The sequence below is a fragment of the Schistocerca piceifrons genome, chromosome 2 (assembly GCF_021461385.2).
Source record: "Schistocerca piceifrons isolate TAMUIC-IGC-003096 chromosome 2, iqSchPice1.1, whole genome shotgun sequence".
Classification (NCBI taxonomy): Eukaryota; Metazoa; Arthropoda; class Insecta; order Orthoptera; family Acrididae; genus Schistocerca; species Schistocerca piceifrons.
The window spans coordinates 869,812,215-869,835,471 of NC_060139.1; the positions used below are offsets into that span (position 1 = coordinate 869,812,215).

Here is a 23,257-nt window from a genome sequence, read left to right on the forward strand (position 1 = left end):
CAGCAGTGAAATACAAGGACGATGTTATGGAGAAAACTCAGATGTCTGAGAGTTGGTGAAATGTCAACTGATGACACACCATGTTCTGATCATCCTTCCATGGCCCGAACATGTGAAAATGTAGAAAACATACAAGTAATCATCAATGAAGATTGACGACAAACCACTATATTAGTTGTGGAGCTGTACGGAGTGACTTAAAGTTCAGTGCAGCGAACTGTGATAGAAAATTTGAGAATGAAAGCGTGGCTGCCATATTCATGCCACGACTGCTAACTGTTGAATAAAAACAAGGTCACATGGAAGCATGTTGTGCTTTGAAAGAAGAGTCCCGATATGATCCAAACTTTTTTTTTTCCAGAAATTATCAGAGGCGACAAAACTTTGTGCTATGCTTATGGTCCTGAATTAAAGCAATAATTAAGCCAGTTGAAGACATCAAAGGCACCTCACTCCTAGAAAGCTCATAGGGTGAAATCAAACATTAAGACAATACTAATTTGTTTTTCTGATGTGACAAGAGTAATCCATTCAGAATTTCTTCCACAGGGTTATAAAGCTAACCAGGCTTTCTATTAGGAAGTTTTGAAAAGAATGCACAACAGTGTGCGACGAAAGCAGCCCTATTTGTGGCAGTTGGGTAACTGATTTTTCCATCGGGACAATGCCCCTGCTCACACCGTTCTGTCCGTATGACTATTCATGACCAAAAATGGTTTGACCATGTTCCTCACAGCCCATACTCACTCGACATTGCACAGTTCAATTTCTTTTATTCTTTGGAATGAAGACAGACATGAAAGGAAAGAGTTTTTCTGATGTTGCTGTGGTGAAGAAACATGCGACAGAGGTGCTGCCAATCATACAAAAGAAGAATTTAAACAATGTTTTAAAAATGGAATGAAATATTAGACAAGTGTATATCAGTGCAAGTGGAGAGTACTTTGAAGGGGTGTGAAGGTTTGTTCTTAAAATATGAATAAATAAGTTAAAAAAATAAAAAGTTCAGTTTCTTTTGGGTACTGCCTCATATTCTCCAAATCTTTCATCTCTCCCTAGCTTAAATTCTTTCTGAAATTTCAGTATGCTTGTAATAATGCATGCCAGGTTTAAGAGCACAGGTACATACGTTTGACAGTAAGAATGTGGGATACATCAAGTCAATTTGAAAGCTAAAGCAACTGTGCATTCTCTCTTGTGTTACACCATTCTCTCACTGCAGAATTCTTCAAATGGAACATACTGTTCACTTAATAGCACCAAAAGGAAAAATTCACTTGAGAAAATAATAAGATTTTGAAGCAGAATGGCTGGCTAGTACTTGCCTTCAGGAAGTGAAATTCTTAGTACTGTCAATAACACACAAGAAAGTGTAAAAAATGCAGAATGAGGTCCTGGGGCAAAGTGACCTACCCTACCTTTCTAACGTATCACTTTTTCCTCCTCGAGGAAAGAATTAATAGCTCCAAAAACTAGGATACTTTCTTGTATTTGTCTATGCATGTATTGGCATTACTAGGAATTTTGACTCCCGAAGGTACATCTGTCTCATAATGTTACGTGTGAGCAGGTAACGTCAAATACACTTGCACAGCACAAACAAATGTTATTTCATGCAGTGATGATGTCAGACCTTCGTGGTGTTAGCTGAGTAAATAAAAACAGAACAAGCCAAAGTTCAGTAGGTGATGTAAATGGACTCTTGTAGCTGTACCAAACTAGCCTCTCTTGGTTGCCAAAGTGAAGCCTCAAAGATGCAAAATTAAGAAACGACAAAATTTCTGATAGATGTTTCTTCACAAATTTTACCAAATACCATTAAATATTCGCTGAAGATTTTGCTTCAAAACAGTCAACTATTTTCTTGCCAGACTTTCATACATTAATTTGCACTTGAAATAAGTTCACAGTAATATGTAAAATCAGGAATGTTTACAACCTTAAAACATACAGTTGCCATGGCACAACCATACAATGAATACTACATTGGCACCATATTAATTAGATACATGGCTCTCAGAAACTCAGAAGTTCCATCATTAAATACAATTTTAATTAGTATGTTTCATTACCACTAAACTGATGACGACAACAATTGTCACAACAAAGACCACAGCAACACCATACAATATAAATCGATGTATCCATGAACGTCTCAACATTCCACTTATCAGTCTTGAACTAAGGCCAAGTTCTGCATTCGTTTCTCGTAGCTGAAAAATAAGGAGAATATAGTGAGGCAAAATAAAGTACTACGTCACATTTCACAAATAAAGAGCATAACGCTATCGTTACCCTATTTCGTGATCGCTGTATAGTTTCCCGCTGAGAATTCAGATCCTGTAAAACCTGTGAACCAATTTCTTCGGTCTCCAAAATCATGCGATAGCCTGTTGTCAATTGCTTTCCCGTTCTCTCCAGTCTCTCTGAGTTATCCAATAGTGATCGCTTTTGTTCCTCAGTAACATTGACACTGTTACTGTAAATATCATCTTGAGAGTAAAGACCTTAAAACAAAGTGGGCAACAGATAAGTAGCAGCTATGTATGTGAAGAGAATATGAAAATCTATACAAAATTTATGATAGTTAAGGAACAGTAGTGAAGTACAACATTTGGAAACTTATCAACACCTTTTTCAAATGTATCATTGTTTAAATTTTCATTTATCTACTATTATTTGTCTTTACATTAACAGAATAATGAAACATCATCTACATTCTACTTTCATAAATACATATAAAGTTATTCACAGTCATAATCTTTTCATGAATTTAGACCCACTGTGTGTGTGTGTGTGTGTGTGTGTGTGTGTGTGTGTGTGTGTGTGATCATTTGCAAATAAATAATCAGCTACACCAAGCACTATTCACTAAGATAGTGCAGTAAAAATGATAGATTCGTAACAGATGGGGGAAGAAACCTATCTTATCTAGTTACAGATGGTCTCCAACTGGCAATACTATCATTTTTTCTTACCTTTTGTCCTACATTCCATTTCTCAGCTATCTTTTCAAGCACAGTGATTAACTGCTCATTGATACGACCATAGATTCCCTGAACAGAAAACTGTCACACCTGTCTACCAGAAGGGACAGCAAATGTGACCCGCAATAATACTATACAGGAGCAATGAGATACAACGATTGTAGAATTGTAGAACATAATTCTGAGCTCAATTGTAACGAGATTTTTGAACAAAATACCAACAAACATGGGTTGCACAAACATTCACCATGTACAACTGAATTTGTGCTTTCATACATGACAGCCCAGAAGACACGAATCAATACAATCAGGTAGAAACAGTATTTCTTGACTACAGACACACATCTGACTCAGTACTGCATCCACATTTATTGATGAAAGTACGCCAAAATGGCCTATTTTTTGAGGCAAATTAAAAATAGTGAATCTATCTTTGTTTCACATCTGACTTATCTGTTGGATGCAGAAGGACCAAAAAACGCTTCTAATTATTTTACTGATTCACTTTTGTCCATCCATGTGAAAATGGCATCAGTTCAGGAGAAAGGCACATCCAGATCTTTGATATACAGTTATTGTGCAAAGGCAGTTTCATTCTGTTTACAAGAATATAGATGGATGAGAATGAAAGCATAGCTTGGCAGTTTCCTGGACACTGGTAGCATGCAGGGGTCAGCAAGTCTCTGCAGACTAAGTTTCAGGATGTTCACCAAGTATTCCAATGAACTCCATGCAAATGAATTTTTCAGACTACACAGGAACTTCAGATGTCATTCATAAGGTCCTCAAACTGCAGCTGTATCTATATTAATAGAAGATGCAGATTCTGCAGGCCATAAAGCCTGATGACAAGAAATGGCAATATGAATTTGCAAGCTCAATGTGTAACTGAATCATTAGAATCTTACTTTATAATATGTTTTGCGATGAGGCCACATTCCACATCTCAATCCACACAGGATGAGGCAAAAGGTGCAAGATAGCCCAAAAGTGAATGTTTTGTGGCACCATATGTGCAACAATATCACTGGACCGTTCTTTTTTCTGAGGAGATTGTCACAGGAACGGCATACCAGGAGATGTTTGCTTTTCTCCAGGTTGGAGACCTGCAACCAAATCCTTGGTTTCAACAAAATGGTGCTCCACTTCGTTCTTTGTTAGACTTGTGGACAACTCTGAATCTAAAATTCCCAGGACATTAGACAGGATGAGATGGGCTGTGAACTGACCTCCATTCTCATGACATCGCACCACTGGTTTTTTTTTCCTCTGGGGCTACATGAAGGACAGGGTGTTCGTCCCTGCAGTGCAGAACCTTCAATACCTCCAAACTTTCGGGTTCACATGGAAGTCTTTTGATTTGATCTATTTCTTTTAACTTAATAAGTCATAAAACTTATTTCTGAGAAGGAAATTTATTTCATTTAATTCTGGACTGGGATCAAACTCAAAATAGGGCATTTCTATGTAAACACACCAAATTATCTCATGGGTCATAAAATGAAACATGTGCCCGGATTGAGGATTTCTTGGTTGGAGAGTAATCAGCAGGTGCTGAAGTAAATACAGGTGTGTCCCACCCCAGAAGCATATAGGGGTCCTTGCTGTTCATGTTGCGTATTAATGACCTGGCAGAAAATAGTAACCTTACTCTGGCTTTTTGCAGATGATGCAGTTATCTATAAAGCATTTTTGTGAGAATGATAATACAGGTTGTAACCAAATGATCCATTATTCTTCAACTGTCAATTTATAAAGCAATTTCAATTAGGTGGTAAGTTCAGACCACTGCATGTAAATTTTAACCTCAGTAAAAGTATAAAGCATGTCACTATTCCCCTCGTCTCAAAATTGGCAAACATGCCATCACAGACTGTGTATGCTCAACAGCTCTTCTACCATGAGCTGCAAAATTGATGCAGGGAGTAGAGTTTGTTTAAGAATAGGTACAATAAATATCACTTAACGGTTACTGTCAATTTATTGGTTTTGTAATTGCCCTGTTCTCTAGAACTGTTAAGGTATATTGAAAATCTAGTATAAAATCATTTGAAACAATGATAATATTGCCTATGAAATTATCTTTGATGCTTTCCTTCTGAAGGCCATCTAACAAATATACAAGTCTGACACCAGCCATCTTTTCGTACGTGGTGTACTATTCACAATCACAGAATTCTAACTAAATTATCTCCAGATTTGTGGCAGTTCTTGTTCGATAACATTTTTGCCTCAAATTGAAGTTCAGTTTCTTTAGCACATATTTCCATTTGTCATGCTTCTGTACATTCTCTCTGTGGTATTCAAAGTATATCATAACATGTCTTTGCTGTTGCACTCTGCAGTGTCAGCAGGATTTAAACTCTTCTGCAATGCCATTTGTCATTGAGATTAGATTAGATTAGATTAATACAAGTTCCATGGATCATGAATACGATATTTCGTAATGATGTGGAACGAGTCGAATTTTCCAAGACATGACATAATTAGGTTAATTTAACAACATACTTAAGTTAATATAACAACTTTATTTTTTTGTGTTTTTTTGTTTTTCTTTATTTTTTATTTTTATTTTTTTATTTTTTAATATTTTTTTTCTTAATTTATATCTAAAAATTCCTCTATGGAGTAGAAGGAGTTGTCATTCAGAAATTCTTTTAATTTCTTCTTAAATACTTGTTGGTTATCTGTCAGACTTTTGATACTGTTGGGTAAGTGACCAAAGACTTTAGTGCCAGTATAATTCACCCCTTTCTGTGCCAAAGTTAGATTTAATCTTGAATAGTGAAGATCATCCTTTCTCCTAGTATTGTAGTTATGCACACTGCTATTACTTTTGAATTGGGTTTGGTTGTTAATAACAAATTTCATAAGAGAGTATATATACTGAGAAGCTACTGTGAATATCCCTAGATCCTTAAATAAATGTCTGCAGGATGATCTTGGGTGGACTCCAGCTATTATTCTGATTACACGCTTTTGTGCAATAAATATTTTATTCCTCAGTGATGAATTACCCCAAAATATGATGCCATATGAAAGCAATGAGTGAAAATAGGCGTAGTAAGCTAATTTACTAAGATGTTTATCACCAAAATTTGCAATGACCCTTATTGCATAAGTAGCCGAACTCAAACGTTTCAGCAGATCATCAATGTGTTTCTTCCAATTTAATCTCTCATCAATGGACACACCTAAAAATTTGGAATATTCTACCTTAGCTATATGCTTCTGATTAAGGTCTATATTTATTAATGGCGTCATACCATTCACTGTACGGAACTGTATGTACTGTGTCTTATCAAAATTCAGTGAGAGTCCGTTTACAAGGAACCATTTAGTAATTTTCTGAAAGACAGTATTGACAATTTCATCAGTTAATTCTTGTTTGTCAGGTGTGATTACTATACTTGTATCATCAGCAAAGAGAACTAACTTTGCCTCTTCATGAATATAGAATGGCAAGTCATTAATATATAATAAGAACAACAAAGGACCCAAGACTGACCCTCGTGGAACCCCATTCTTGATAGTTCCCCAGTTTGAGGAATGTGCTGATCTTTGCATGTTATGAGAACTACTTATTTCAACTTTCTGCACTCTTCCAGTTAGGTACGAATTAAACCATTTCTGCACTGTCCCACTCATGCCACAATACTTGAGCTTGTCTAGCAGAATTTCATGATTTACACAATCAAAAGCCTTTGAGAGATCACAAAAAATCCCAATGGGTGGTGTTCGGTTATTCATATCATTCAAAATTTGACTGGTGAAAGCATATATGGCATTTTCTGTTGAAAAACCTTTCTGGAAACCAAACTGACATTTTGTTAGTACTTCATTTTTACAGATATGTGAAGCTACTCTTGAATACATCACTTTCTCAAAAATTTTGGATAAAGCTGTTAGAAGGGAGATTGGACGGTAATTGTTGACATCAGATCTATCCCCCTTTTTATGCAAAGGTATAACAATAGCATATTTCAGTCTATCAGGGAAAATGCCCTGTTCCAGAGAGCTATTACACAGGTGGCTGAGAATCTTACTTATCTGTTGAGAACAAGCTTTTAGTATTTTGCTGGAAATGCCATCAACTCCATGTGAGTTTTTGCTTTTAAGCAAGTTTATTATTTTCCTAATTTCAGAGGGAGAAGTGGGTGAGATTTCAATTGTATCAAATTGCATAGGTATGGCCTCTTCCATTAACAGCCTAGCATCTTCTAATGAACACCTGGATCCTACTATATCCACAACATTTAGAAAATGATTATTAAAAATATTTTCAACTTCTGACTTTTTGTTCGTAAAGTTTTCATTCAATTTGATGGTAATACTGTCTTCCTCTGCTCTTGGTTGACCTGTTTCTCATTTAATAATATTCCAAATTGTTTTAATTTTATTATCAGAGTTGCTGATTTCAGACATGATACACATACTCCTGGATTTTTTAATAACTTTTCTTAATATAACACAGTAGTTTTTATAATTTTTGATGGTTTCTGGGTCACTACTCTTTCTTGCTGTCAGATACATTTCCCTTTTCCGGTTACAAGATATTTTTATACCCTTAGTAAGCCATGGTTTGTTACAAGGTTTCTTACGAGTATATTTAACTATTTTCTTGGGGAAGCAGTTTTCAAATGCATTTACAAAAATGTCATGAAATAAATTATATTTTAAATTGGCATCAGGTTCACGGTACACCTCATCCCAGTCTAACTGCTGTAGCTTTCCCTGAAATTCGCAATTGTTAAATCGTTGACTGAACGTACTACTTTGGAGGACTGTTTAGTATTGCTGAATGGAGCTATGTCATATATTGTAACTAGCTGTGCACCATGATCAGAAAGACCATTCTCGACAGGCTGAGCATTTATCTGGTTAAACTTATCTTGGTCTATAAAGAAGTTATCTATCAGTGAGCTGCTATCCTTTACCACCCGAGTAGGAAAATCAATAACGGGTGTCAAATTGAAAGAACCAAGTAATACTTCATCATAGATATGACTGAGCCATATTAATCCAAACTATAAAATGCCACACAACATACATCCACAAGGAAAATTATTATCAACATCAAATGGATAATTTGTTGAGTTGGTGAGTACTCTACTGGTGATGACATCTTTGATAAGAGAAATATTAGCCAATTTGCATACAAAATGCTCAACTCTTCGTCTAATTGAAATTGCAATTTCTTTATAAATTAACAGATGACTAATAATGATGTATCTGGTTACACACTACATTTCCCACAAAAATAGAACATTAAAAATAGGAAGTTATTAACAATCAATCATATTTTCTTCCCCTACAATATTGTTTTATGATGAAGATTGGTTAGCAATGAATAAAATATACTATTTTTCTGGAGGTTTTTGTCTTTGCCAGCATCATTTCATTACCATGCCTTCCTTGCATCTAAGTTTTGCAACATTTCAGCACACATCTCTTCCTCACTCATTGTTTTCTTCTTTAAAAGTACTTTTGTATGGCTGTCAAGTACTTCAGGTTTTATTTATTCACTGATTGACAGTGCTGGGGGCACCAGCATGGTGCAGTAAGCTTCTTAACCCATTCAGGTGTGGGTCTGAGGTGTTTCAATTTCTGCCAACTACGGGATACTGCGAGAATTCCAATGGTCGACACACGCAGGAAAAGTGGTACCTCCACTTGCCATTTCATGGTTCCATATAGTATGGTCTTATTGGGTATGGTATGTCCCTGATTTCCTTCAACCTGGACTCCAACTCACACTGTTAATTACAGGGGGGCTTAGAATTTGACACTGCATCAAAAGCTATATTTAAAATAGTATATTTCACACACACACACACACACAAGATAATGCGAGTGGTGGAAATGATGTTAAGGAAAAAATGAAACTCAGATAAGGAACAGGAGCTAGAGCAGGATATATACAGAGGGGTCCAAAAAGATGTATCCACTGTTTAAAAGTCCATAACTGGCAAACTAACTGACAGAGTTGTGTCATCTTTGGTAGTGTAATAGTTTGTAGTTCCGGCAATCGCCACACAAGCGTAGTATTGCGTTGTTTTGTTTTGTCAGATGACAGTCGCCCGATAGTCAGTGCTTCGTACTTAGTTGCACCTAGTTACTCGATTAAACCTGGCTGGCGCAAGGCTTACATTCAATGAAAGGAAGTCAGTTTTGAAGTGGTATTTTAAGTACAAATACATTAATGAGGTTCAACAGCAATGGTGAAATGAGTATCAAACAGAGCCACAGACACGTTTAACGATTCGTCGCATTTGAGACAAATTTGAAGCCGAAGGGTGCGTTAAAGATGTACACAAATAACGATCTGGATGACCTGTAACAGTAACAAGTCCAGCTAACTCCCGTCGTCTGCTACAACAGTTCACTCACTCACCACAGAAGTCTGTGAGACAGTGTGACCGTGAAACTGGAGTGAGTCGCTCAAGTGTTTGGCGAATTTTGAAGACAGCAAAGTGGAAGTGCTACATCCCACGACTGCTACACGCAATAATCGAGGATTACCCAGATCGTAGAATGGAGTACTGTGAGTGGTTTACTAACATGGTGCGCAACAATCAAGAGTTTGCAGAGATGATTGTGTGGTTGATGAGGCACAGTTCAAACCCAATGGTACAGTAAATCGCCACAATTGCATCCACTGGGCCGCCGAAAATCCGAACGTCCGTGTAGACAAAGCCGTGAATTTTCCAGGAGTAAATGTGTGGTGTGGGTTGTCTTACCGGCACTTGATTGGGCCATTCTTCTTTGATGGCACAGTTACCAGTAAGGTGTACCTTCAGAAGCTTCAGACATCCATTTTACCTGCCATCTGAGACTTGTATGGAGATGGAAGAGTTTACTTTCAACAAGATGGTGCCCCAGCCCACTATCAAAATCGTGTTAGGGCGTATTTCAATGAAAATCTACCAGGAAGATGGATAGGCCACAGAGGTGCTGTGGAGTATCCACCACATTCCCCAGACCTAACTCCTCTGGACTTTTACCTGTGGGGAACACTAAAGGATGTCATTTATCAACAAAAGCCCCGCACATTGGATGAACTTCGAGAATCCATCGTACATTCATGTGCAAATATCCAATTGAACATGTTACAGTCAATAGTTCGTGCTGCAGTTCAGCAGCACCATTTGTGTGTGGATGTTAATGGTGACCATTTCGAACACCTACAGCGATATCTTTGAGTTGGACTTTAAGTTACACTTTCACCAAAAATGAGACAACTCCGTCCATTAGTTTGCAAGTTATGGACTTTTAAACAGTGGATACATTTTTTGGACTCCTCTGTATGTGGGCAAGGAAAAGAAATTCCCGGATTTTTCCCAGTTAAAAATACATTTTTTCCACGTGAAAATACACTACTATTTCCGTGTTAAGTGACATATATTTTCCTTCGGAACTGTGGGGGTGGGGATTACGTGTTCTGGAGAGGTCTTTGATGAGCAGCAAAATATTTTCATACTACAAAAGAATATATATTCGAATTCCACCAAACACAGCACATTAGTTTCTGAAGCATTGAAATGGAGATTGCTTTGTGCTTTAATAAGCCAATCATAGCTCATGTCACAAGATCTCTCCAGCTGATGACAGCAGATATTCAGAGCTGAGGACACGTGATGTAGTGATCTTGACAGGTTAAGGAGGGAGAAGGGCAAAGAGAGGTGGGAAGTGGCAACAGGTAGCAGAAGGAACAGGCCTAGAACTAAGTCTGACAGTTTTGTGGTGAATGTCAAAAATAAGTTTGACCTGTTGCTTCAGTTAGAAACTGATGAGCCTCAAGCAGAGGTAGGTGTAGACAGGACACAACTAACTTTCAATAGGAAATTGAAAAAGAATGTAGGAAATTCATCGAAAAGGAAGAAAGTTTTGTTGTTAGGCTGTTCTCATGCCAGAGGTGTAGGCCAACTTCTGCAGGAGGAATTAGGACCAGAATACCAGGTCACAAATTTTTTGAAACCAAGTGCTAGTCTGGATCAGGTGACAGAGGATTTAGGTTCACTCTGTAAAGGATTTACCAGGGAAGACACCGTGGTTATTGTGGGAGGGCCAGGGAACAGCATCGACAGAGATCCTGGGTACAGTATAGAGTGTGACCTGGTAAAGATTGCGTCGGCATCGAAACACACCAATGTTGAATTTGTATCTGTCCTGAGACGCCATGACCGGCCTCATTTGAACTCTTCTGTTGGGAGAGTTAATTTGGAGTTGGAACGGCTGCTTGTGTCGGGTGCGGGGGCTCATATTGGTGTGGTTCCTGTTGATTACCTCAGTAGGTGGGACTATACCAGGCACGGCCTACATCTCAACAGGAAAGGGAAGGGGAAATTGGCTGGGGTAATAGCAGGAAATTTAAGGGGGGGAGGCACTGCCATGAATGGTAAAATACCAGTGGTTACAGGTGTTGGAGCAGCACCTTTTTTAGGATAGGTAAGACAGAAAGATGTCAAGTTCTACGAGAGGTCAAGATTGAAATAAATCTTCAGTTTAGGAAAGAAATTCAACAGCACAATTCTAGCACATTGGATCACCAATCACAGCTATCAATTATAAATTTTCACCAATCACCAGAAATTTTATCTCCACCAAGTTGTATCTCAGTCCTAGGTAATTGCATTGATGAACTAAAGTCACCCAACCCAATTGACATAATCTGCCTCTCTGAACACCATGTGACCACTGGTATAGGAACTAGGCCTAAGCACAGTGAGAAACTCAGACAGGAGAGTACTGCAAATGTTAGAATAAGGAAAGGTTCTCATAAAAGTATAATTAAAAATAATGTAAGTATATTTCATCAAAATATTGGGAGTTTAAAGGATAAAGTAGATGAGCTTCTGGTTTGTTTGGAAGATTTAGAAGCTGAGAATGAAATAGATATACTATGCCTGTCTGAGCATCACATTGTTACTGATATGGATAAGGTAAATGTAAGTGGCTATAAGCTCTCTGCACATGTAATGAGAGAAAATATGGAGAAAGGAGGAGTTGCCATATATGTCAAAAGTTATCATTGTGCAAAAAGTATAGAAACAAAAAAGTTTTGTGTAGAGAAACATATAGAAGCATGTGCCTGTGAGCTTAAATTAAATAAAGGCACATTTATAATTGTAACTGTATATAGGTCCCCATCAGGAAATTTTCATCTATTTCTGAAAAATTTGGACTCCTTATTGTGCTATCTGTCAGACAGGGGGAAGCAAATTATTATTTGTGGGGACTTCAATGTAGATTCTCTGAAAGAGGGTAATAGGAAAAATGACCTTGAAGTATTACTCGGTTCTTTCAATTTGACACCCGTTATTGATTTTCCTACTCGGGTGGTAAAGGATAGCAGCTCACTGATAGATAACTTCTTTATAGACCAAGATAAGTTTAACCAGATAAATGCTCAGCCTGTTGAGAATGGTCTTTCTGATCATGGTGCACAGCTAGTTACAATATATGACATAGCTCCATTCAGCAATACTAAACAGTCCTCCAAAGTAGTACGTTCAGTCAACAATTTAACAATTGCAAATTTCAGGGAAAGCCTACAGCAGTTAGACTGGGATGAGGTATACCGTGAACCTGATGCCAATTTAAAATATAATTTATTTCATGACATTTTTGTAAATGCATTTGAAAACTGCTTCCCCAAGAAAATAGTTAAATATACTCGTAAGAAACCTTGTAACAAACCATGGCTTACTAAGGGTATAAAAATATCTTGTAACCGGAAAAGGGAAATGTATCTGACAGCAAGAAAGAGTAGTGACCCAGAAACCATCAAAAATTATAAAAACTACTGTGTTATATTAAGAAAAGTTATTAAAAAATCCAGGAGTATGTGTATCATGTCTGAAATCAGCAACTCTGATAATAAAATTAAAACAATTTGGAATATTATTAAATGAGAAACAGGTCAACCAAGAGCAGAGGAAGACAGTATTACCATCAAATTGAATGAAAACTTTACGAACAAAAAGTCAGAAGTTGAAAATATTTTTAATAATCATTTTCTAAATGTTGTGGATATAGTAGGATCCAGGTGTTCATTAGAAGATGCTAGGCTGTTAATGGAAGAGGCCATACCTATGCAATTTGATACAATTGAAATCTCACCCACTTCTCGCTCTGAAATTAGGAAAATAATAAACTTGCTTAAAAGCAAAAACTCACATGGAATTGATGGCATTTCCAGCAAAATACTAAAAGCTTGTTCTCAACAGATAAGTAAGATTCTCAGCCACCTGTGTAATAGCTCTCTGGAACAGGGCATTTTCCCTGATAGACTGAAATATGCTATTGTTATACCTTTGCATAAAAAGGGGGATAGATCTGATGTCAACAATTACCGTCCAATCTCCCTTCTAACAGCTTTATCCAAAATTTTTGAGAAAGTAATGTATTCAAGAGTAGCTTCACATATCTGTAAAAATGAAGTACTAACAAAATGTCAGTTTGGTTTCCAGAAAGGTTTTTCAACAGAAAATGCCATATATGCTTTCACCAGTCAAATTTTGAATGATCTGAATAACCGAACACCACCCATTGGGATTTTTTGTGATCTCTCAAAGGCTTTTGATTGTGTAAATCATGAAATTCTGCTAGACAAGCTCAAGTATTGCGGCATGAGTGGGACAGTGCACAAATGGTTTAATTCGTACCTAACTGGAACAGTGCAGAAAGTTGAAGTAAGTAGTTCTCGTAACATGCAAAGATCAGCACATTCTTCAAACTGGGGAACTATCAAGAATGGGGTTCCACAAGGGTCAGTCTTGGGTCCTTTGGTGTTCTTATTATATATTAATGACTTGCCGTTCTATATTCATGAAGAGGCAAAGTTAGTTCTCTTCGCGGATGATACAAGTATAGTAATCACACCTGAGAAACAAGAATTAACTGATGAAATTGTCAATACTGTCTTTCAGAAAATTACTAAATGGTTCCTTGTAAACGGACTCTCACTGAATTTTGATAAGACACAGTACATACAGTTCCGTACAGTGAATGGTATGACGCCATTAATAAATATAGACCTTAATCAGAAGCATATAGCTAAGGTAGAATATTCCAAAGTTTTAGGTATGTCCATTGATGAGAGATTAAATTGGAAGAAACACATTGATGATCTGCTGAAACGTTTGAGTTCAGCTACTTATGCAATAAGGGTCATTGCAAATTTTGGTGATAAACATCTTAGTAAATTAGCTTACTACGCCTATTTTCACTCATTGCTTTCATATGGCATCATATTTTGGGGTAATTCATCACTGAAGAATAAAGTATTTATTGCACAAAAGCGTGTAATCAGAATAATAGCTGGAGTCCACCCAAGATCATCCTGCAGACATTTATTTAAGGATCTAGGGATATTCACAGTAGCTTCTCAGTATATATACTCTCTTATGAAATTTGTTATTAACAACCAAACCCAATTCAAAAGTAATAGCAGTGTGCATAACTACAATACTAGGAGAAAGGACGATCTTCACTATTCAAGATTAAATCTAACTTTGGCACAGAAAGGGGTGAATTATACTGGCACTAAAGTCTTTGGTCACTTACCAAATAGTATCAAAAGTCTGACAGATAACCAAAAAGTATTTAAGAAGAAATTAAAAGAATTTCTGAATGACAACTCCTTCTACTCCATAGAGGAATTTTTAGATATAAATTAAGGAAAAAAAAACAAAAATATTTAAAAAAAATAAAAAATAAAATAAAAAATAAAGAAAAAATAAAGAAAAACAAAAAAAAACACAAAAAATAAAGTTGTTATATTAACTTAAGTATGTTGTTAAATTAACCTAATTATGTCATGTATTGGAAAATTCGACTCGTTCCACATCATTACGAAATATCGTATTCATGATCCATGGAACTAGTATTAATCTAATCTAATCTAATCTAATCTAAGCCAACACCAACTTCACTGTTCAGGAATGCTAACACACAAATAGGAAAAGTTGATGGTTTTATTTAATATACGTAGTGTAGCTACAAGAAAAGATAAGCTTTGAAATATAATATTGATCTTTTTTGCATTTTACACTTTAATTCTTCTAAGTGACTGGCCCTCAAAAGTGTTAAGCTTTAAATGAGAATCAAATGTTCTGTGATTTACGAAATTCAAAGCACATTCACACATATAACATAATTCATCTTGCGTAAAATGAAATTTACTTTGAAAGTAATGCTTTTCAACCAATATTCGCTGTATTTTCCCGTGACCTATTAGAATTTGTTCCAGCACTTGACAGAGTACCATGTGCAGCTACAATGACATAGGAAACCCACATGTTCGTACCTATACAACATTAAGAGATCTTACATTATATCATAAACAAAACAGGGTATCATGGTATACTCCAAGAGCATCAGTATTTCATAACCCATAATTAAATGCGTGATTTGGCTTAATGTGCACATTCGTTTGTCCAGATTCACAAAGAAAAAGGCCCCAACATGATATTAAGCTTTTCAGTGAGGTTATTGGGCTGCAAATTATCTTGGATCACCAGTATTGTAATATCTAACATTTAGTTCCTTATTACGGCATAATGCCATGTGTGCCAGAAGATAAAAATGAGCACTTTTAATTCAACAAACAGTTGACACTAGCCAATAGTGTCGGATGAAAATCATCATTTCAAGTAAATTGACTGCCTCTGTGGAAAATATTAATGAAAGCCAAATTTCTTTGGCAAATTGACAAAAATAACTTTATTGTTCTGCAGGCAATTAATGTGCGACTGCCAAAAACCTGGAAATAAAATAAAATCAGAAAACTGAAACTAATAACATATTTTAGCCTTCCATAATTATGTGAAAGTATTTTAATTCACTGCTAGCTCCCAGCAACAGAAATCCATTTTGTTTTCATTTGACATGAGAGCTGTAAACGTAGAGAGACAGCAAAATCACTAAACCTAAACATGGGTCGAGTGGAGACTACCCCCCTCCCCACAACAGCTCAGATTGCTCTGTGCATGCACGGATGTGGCAGCTTGGGCACACCAGAAAAATTTTTACGGGTGGCATCTGGCTGCTTGTTGTTGCTGCCGATACAGCAACAGCCGCACTTCAAGTAGTCGTAAGCGGAGGAGCTGCAGCTCAGAAAAGTCACCCAGAACCCTGGGTCAGGGGAGACTTACTGGATGGAATGAGAAGTCTTTCCTTCTCATCCCATCAGGTAAGTCTCCCCTGACCTGGGGTTCTGGGTGACTTCTGAACTGTAACGTAACCTCTTTCCTGAACCTCTCCAGCCCTTTTCCTTCAACCCACTTCCTTCCCCTTCAATTCTTCTGTCACAAGAAGCAGCCATTGGCTCCAAACTGTTGCATGAGTTAAGCCTTTGTGTGTGTGTGTGTGTGTGTGTGTGTGTGTGTGTGTGTGTGTGTGTACGAGGGGGGGGGGGGGGGAGGTGCACACGTGCGTGTTACTCATGCCACCACTTCGTGAGTATACATTTTTTTATTCTTTTTAATCCATCAAATCACAAAGTATCATTATTTATGCATGACATCACTTGTTAGACAATTCAGTTAACAACTTTCATGTCCTCTGTTTTGCTGTCTTATAAGGGAATAAGACTACTTGTCTTTCAGTTTGTATGAATATGTTCATGTTTCAAAAATTCTGAAGCAACTTTATATTTAGTTTCCTCTTAAGAACTGATGATATCTACAGGGATGAACCTGGTTATCCATCCAAATAACATAAGACTCAACAGATTGTGGATTCTTCTGTCGGCAGATAAGGAAATTTCCTTCTGGTATATATGAAACTGCAAAAAGGTGGGAATTTAAGGAGGTGGGACCTGGATAAACTGACTAAACCAGAGGATGTACAGAGTTTCAGGGAGAGCATAAGGGAACAACTGACAGGAATGGGAGAAAGAAATACAATAGAAGAAGAATGGGTACCTCTGAGGAATGAAGTAGTGAAGGCAGCAGAGGATCAAGTAGGTAAAAAGACGAGGGCTAGTAGAAATCCTTGGGTAACAGAAGAAATATTGAATTTAATTGATGAAAGGAAAAATGTAAAAACGCAGTAAATGAAGCAGGCAAAAAGGAATACAAACGTCTCAAAAATGAGATCGACAGGTAGTGCAAAATGGCTAAGCGGGGATGGCTAGAGGACAAATGTAAGGATGTAGAGGCTTATCTCACTAGGGGTAAGATAGATACTGCCTACAGGAAAATTAAAGAGACCTTCGGAGAAAAGAGAGTCACTAGTATGAATATCAAGAGCTCAGATGGCAACCCAGTTCTAAGCAAAGAAGGGAAAGCAGAAAGGTGGAAGGAGTATATAAAGGGTCTATAAAAGGGTGATGTACTTGAGGACAATATTATGGAAATGGAAGAGGATGTCGATGAAGATGAAATTGGAGATATGATACTGCATGAAGAGTTTGACAGAGCACTGAAAGACCCAAGTCGAAACAAGTCCCCGGGAGTAGACAACATTCCATTGGAACTACTGACGGCCTCGGGAGAGCCAGTCCTGACAAAACTCTACCATCTGGTGAGCAAGATGTATGAGACAGGCGAAATACCCTCAGACTTCAAGAAGAATATAATAATTTCAATCCCAAAGAAAGCAGGTGTTGACAGATGTGAAAATTACCGATCTATCAGTTTAATAAGTCACAGCTGCAAAATACTAACATGAATTCTTTACAGACTAATGGAAAAACTGGTAGAAGTTGACCTCGGGGAAGATCAGTTTGGATTCCGTAGAAATGTTGGAACACGTGACGCAATACTGACCCTACGACTTATCTTAGAAAATAGATTAAGGAAAGGCAAACCTACGTTTCTAGCATTTGTAGACTTAGAGAAAGCTTTTGACAATGTTGGCTGGAATGCTCTCTTTCAAATTCTAAAGGTGGCAGGGGTAAAATACAGGGAGCGAAAGGCTATTTACAATTTGTACAGAAACCAGAAGGCAGTTATAAGAGTCGAGGGGTATGAAAGGGAAGCAGTGGTTGGGTAGGGAGTGAGACAGGGTTGTAGCCTCTCCCCGATGTTATTCGATCTGTATATTGAGCAAGCAGTAAAAGAAACAAAAGAAAAGTTCGGAGTAGGTATTAAAATCCATGGAGAAGAAATAAAAACTTTGAGGTTCGCCGATGACTTGGAAGAGCAGTTGAACGGAATAGACAGTGTCTTGAAAGGAGGATATAAGATGAACATCAACAAAAGCAAAACGAGGATAATGGAATGTAGTCAAATTAAGTCAGGTGATGCTGTGGGAATTAGATTAGGAAATGAGACACTTAAAGTAGTAAAGGAGTTTTGCTATCTCAGGAGCAAAATAACTGATGATGGTTGAAGTAGAGAGGATATAAAATGTAGACTGGCAATGGCAAGGAAAGCGTTTCTGAAGAAGAGAAATTTGTTAACATCGAGTACAGATTTGAGTGTCTGACAGGGTGTATACGTGGACAAGGAAAAAAAATTCCCGGATTTCCCGGTTAAAAATACACTTTCTCCCGGATGAAAACACACTTTTTCCATGTTAAGTGACAGTATACTCTTCTTCGGCACTGTAAAAGTCATCAATCCTTTGAATGTTTATGGTTTTATATACCGACGTATAATTTCCCGGCACTTTAGAAAACGAAACGTAGGAGGAAAAACACATTCTGAAAGACCTTTGATGTGCAGCAACATGTACGCTGCATATTTTCGTATTACGAAGGTATAAATTTGAATTCCACCAAATAACGCATGTCACTTTCCGAAGCATTGAAACTGAGACTGCGATGCCCTTTTGTAAGCATCATAGCTCATTCACGTGATCTCGCCAGCTGATGACAGCAATAGGACGCGTGATGTAGTCAGCCAATAGCAAGATCACTCTTAAGTAGCGCGAATATACAAATAAGAAAAGTTAATGGCTTAAATATATATACATAGCATTCACATATAATATTGGTCTCTAAGATTAATAAGTTGGAAGAGAAGCTAAGTTTCCACATATAATGTTGATCTTTTTTGCGCTTGTTGCACTTTAAGATACACACACAAATGTGCCAGTAAAACTTTTAATAATGACGCAAATGTCTCATCTTCTGGGATCGAAATACTTCTACATGGTCGTCCTCAAAGAGTTGATTTTTAAATGAGAGTCAAATGCTTTGTGTTTTAAGAAATTCATTGTACATCCTCGCACATAATTCATCTTGCGTAAAAGGAAATCTGCTTTGAATGTAATGCTTTTCAAACCACCATTCGCAATATTTTCCCCCCACCTGTTAGAAATAGGTTCGTTTCAGCAGTTGCAAGAAAGCGCCAGATAACTGGCATCACTGCACTTGCGCAGCCACGATGATGCAGGAAGCCCATATGTTCGTACGTGTAAAACATTAAAAGATCTTACATATGTCATAAAAGAAACAAGACATCAAAGGATACTCCAAGAGCGTCGGGATTTCGCGAACCATACTAAAGTGCATAATTCAGCTTAAAATGCACATCCGTATGTAAATTTTCTTGGAGTACCAGTACTCAAGTTTGGTTCTTCATTATAGCATAATGCCATACGTGCAAAAAATGGCTCTGAGCACTATGGGACTCAACTTCTGAGGTCATTAGTCCCCTAGAACTTAGAACTAGTTAAACCTAACTAACCGAAGGAAATCACACACATCCATGCCCGAGGCAGGATTCGAACCTGCGACCGTAGCGGTCTCGCGGTTCCAGACTGCAGTGCCCAGAACCGCACGTCCACTTCGGCCGGCGCCATACGTGCACTTGAAATGAAGCGAACAGTTGAAACTAGCCAATAGTGTGAAATTAAACACTTCGTTTCAAATAAATTTACTACCTCAGTAGAAAGGATTAATAAAAGCCAAATCTCTTTAGCAAACCAGCAAAAATAACTTCATTGTTCTGTAAGGCGATTAATGCTTGACTGTCAAAGGTGGAAATGAAATCTGAAATTATTAACATATTTTATCCTGCCATAATTATGTGAACGTATTTTAAATCATCTGATAGCTCCCGAACACAAAAATCAGATTTGTTATCATTTAACATGAGAGCAATAAACGAAGAGGAAACAACAAAATCACTAAACGTAAACACAGGTCACGACCCACCTCCCCACCACAACTCTGACTGTTCTGTGCATCAGCCCCGGATCTATGATATTTCCGAACCAGAAACGGGAGAAGGTACTACTCATACGCGACTCAACTGCGCATGTGCAAGAGCCCGCCCACAACTGCTCAAACGAATCTAATTTAAACAGTTGTCACGTCACGCTCATCGGTGGCAATTTGTTGTTATAAAGCACTGCATAGTGTTTCTAAAGCCTTTGACACACTTTACTGTTGGCAGACGCTTGTACGGGCACTGTTTTGTTGTTGTATATGGCGCATTTCCTTTGCAACTTAAGTTTTATTTTAGTTTTTTTTCTCCCGTTCATGTTTTGTTGCTGCAGTATCATTCTGCAGTAGTGGGATACAATAATTCCTTTGTTAGAGTATTGGTTCTTACCAGTCAAAATCACAAAAATTTAACTGAAAACTAAAACAATGAAAAACTCCCGGAATTCTAAAAAATTCCCGGGTTTTTCCCGGATGGAAAAATTCCCGGGTTTTTCCCGGATCTCCCGGGTCGTATACACCCTGTGTCAGGAAGTCGTTTCTGAAAGTATTTGTATGGAGTGTAGCCATGTATGGAAGTGAAACATGGACGATAAATAGTTTGGACAAGAAGAGAATGGAAGCTTTCGAAATGTGGTGCTACAGAAGAATGCTGAAGATTAGATGGGTAGATCACGTAACCAATGAGGAGGTATTGAATAGAATTAGGGAGAAAAGGAGTTTGTGGCACAACTTGACAAGAAGAAGGGACCGGTTGGTAGGACATGTTCTGAGGCATCAAGGGATCACAAATTTAGCATTGGAGGGCAGCGTGGAGGGTAAAAATTGTAAGAGGGAGACCAAGAGATGAATACACTAAGCAGATTCAGAAGGATGTAGGTTGCAGTAAGTACTGGGAGATGAAGCTTGCACAGGATAGAGTAGCATGGAGAGCTGCATCAAACCAGTCTCAGGACTGAAGACCACAACCACAACAACAACAACATATATGAAACAACACACGGCAAGATGAAATTAATCTTTTTGTGGAAACAATCTCAAGATAATACTTTTTTACTGAAAGGAAAGGTTACCAGAGAAAACTATAAACTTACAAGACTGAACTGCTGGCTAGTACTCACCTTCAGGAAGCAACATTTTAGAGTACTGCCCACAAGACATACATCTTTACTTATAAAATGTGATTTTGCTAAATGGGAGTGCAAACTGCAGGAAACGATTCCCGAAAAACAGTCAGGAAGAAACGATTCCTGAAAAACAGTCAGGAACTTATGGTCACTTGAAGGTGGAGAGAAAAGATCTTTGACAGCGTTTGCAGTATCAGCACCAAGCAGTTTGTCTGTCAGCGTGGGGAAAGCCAGATGACCATCAGAACGTTCTCCACAGTAACTACCACTAACTGTATCACTCACAATTCATGCAGACCGTATTACCTACAGACTGGCCTCTACGGCAACAGTTTCATTGCTGGCTCCTTGAACAATCTATCATAGTGCTCGTTTGTCTATCACCCATCCTATTCACAGATGAGGCCACCTTTACAAGGGCCAGTAGCATCAGCCTTTACACCACTCGCCTGTGGGGTTGGGTTGTTTGGGGAAGGAGACCAGACAGCGAGGTCATTGGTCTCATTGGATTAGGGAAGGATGGGGAAGGAAGTCGGCCATGCCCTTTGAAAGGAACCATCCCGGCATTTTCCTGGAGTGATTTCGGGAAATCACGTAAAACGTAAATCAGGATGACCAGACGAGGGATTGAACTGTCATCCTCCAAAATGCGAGTCCAGTGTCTAACCACTGCGCCACCTCGCTCGGTCCACTCACCTTTGGATTGATAGGATGCTTAAAGGGGCCAAACTACTAGGTCATCAGTCTCTCTGTCCTCAGACAGAAAGCAAGATCTATATGATTCCAGATCAGAGATCACCTACTACGCAAGACCCAGGGGAAGAAAACCCCAAGGTCTACCAACCAATGTCAGTGAATATGAGGTAAGGGACTAAAAGAAGAAAGGGAGCCAAAGAAGAAAAGAAAGGTGGACCATCTAGGTAGCAGCCGGAAGCCCCTGAAAGCAGAGTGGAATGAGAGGACATACATTCCCCAGCCCCTGCCACTTACTAGAGGTACTCTACTCCAAGACTGCCTTGAGAAGACTAGCTACACGGACAGAACAGGAGAAGCACAGACACAGACACATGGAAGACCACAAGAGGAAGCGGGGGGGGGGGGGGGGGGGGGGATGAGTAAAACGGCAGGGAGGATGAAGACTGGGCTGGAACACTAAGCCCATACAGCTGCAGCCCAGCCTGGTCAGAGGAGGCAATAGAATGTTCTGCCAAACCCCCCCCCCCCTTCCCAGTGGGATATGGAGAACATCCATGGTATGGTGGCAGCAAACCATCAGCAAAGGTTCAGCCTCGGATGTGTGGGGCAGTCATTACTGGTGACTGCCTTGAGGAGCCAGTCGTCCTTCCACAATGTTTCACTGGTGAGACATTTCTGTACTTCTTCCATAAGGCCCTGCCTCCCCTGCTGGAACACGTGCCTTTGGTGGTATGAAGGATAACATGGCTACGACATGATGGTATTCCAGCTCACTGCCCTCGTGAGTGTGGAGCTAAAACATGAGTAGACAGAACATTCCCACTTCCCTGATGTATTCTCATATGTGCTTTCAATCATTGTAACCTACACTGTCAAAAAATCTTTTATCTCCAAATCAAGTGGAGTGTCCCTCCCACAGAACAAATTTCCAGTCATATGTCCCTATGACTATTTGCTCCTTATCCTCTCAGAGATCATTTCCTGTAATTTGTCTCCATTTAACAAACTCGTCCTGTATGTGTGTGTGTATTAATACTATAAACTTCACCTCCTGGAGATATTGACTGGAAGTGCTGTCTCAAAAGTACAATATCTGGAGAAAATGCAAACTGATTGTGAATCTAAAGCATTTGGCCTAGTGGAAAAGGAGTACTACAACAAGATTATCATCATGTTACACATTTAAGTCTAACAAATACAGAGAGCTTTCAATGTTTGTTTGATGTGTTCAGCAGGTTACAATCCTGTGACAGCAGTATGCTACTAGCTGTGTCGCACATGCCTGCCATGTCATTAAGAATCTGTGTTTGTGGCTGTCCCTTAACAAT

The 23,257-nt window shown here is 38.4% G+C and overlaps 1 protein-coding gene across 1 annotated transcript in view; it reads right to left on the reverse strand.

Annotated features, from left to right (window-relative positions):
- Window positions 1-1,913: 1,913 nt before the first annotated feature.
- Window positions 1,914-23,257, reverse strand: part of LOC124776923 (vesicle transport through interaction with t-SNAREs homolog 1A) — a 42,829-nt gene continuing 21,485 nt past the window's right edge. Inside the window, exons 4-5 of the mRNA XM_047252137.1 lie at window positions 2,296-2,507; window positions 1,914-2,213 (exon numbers count right to left, since the gene is read on the reverse strand). Coding sequence (XP_047108093.1) covers window positions 2,052-2,213; window positions 2,296-2,507 — 374 coding nt within the window. The 3' untranslated portion in view covers window positions 1,914-2,051. The remainder of the gene's footprint in view (window positions 2,214-2,295; window positions 2,508-23,257) is intronic.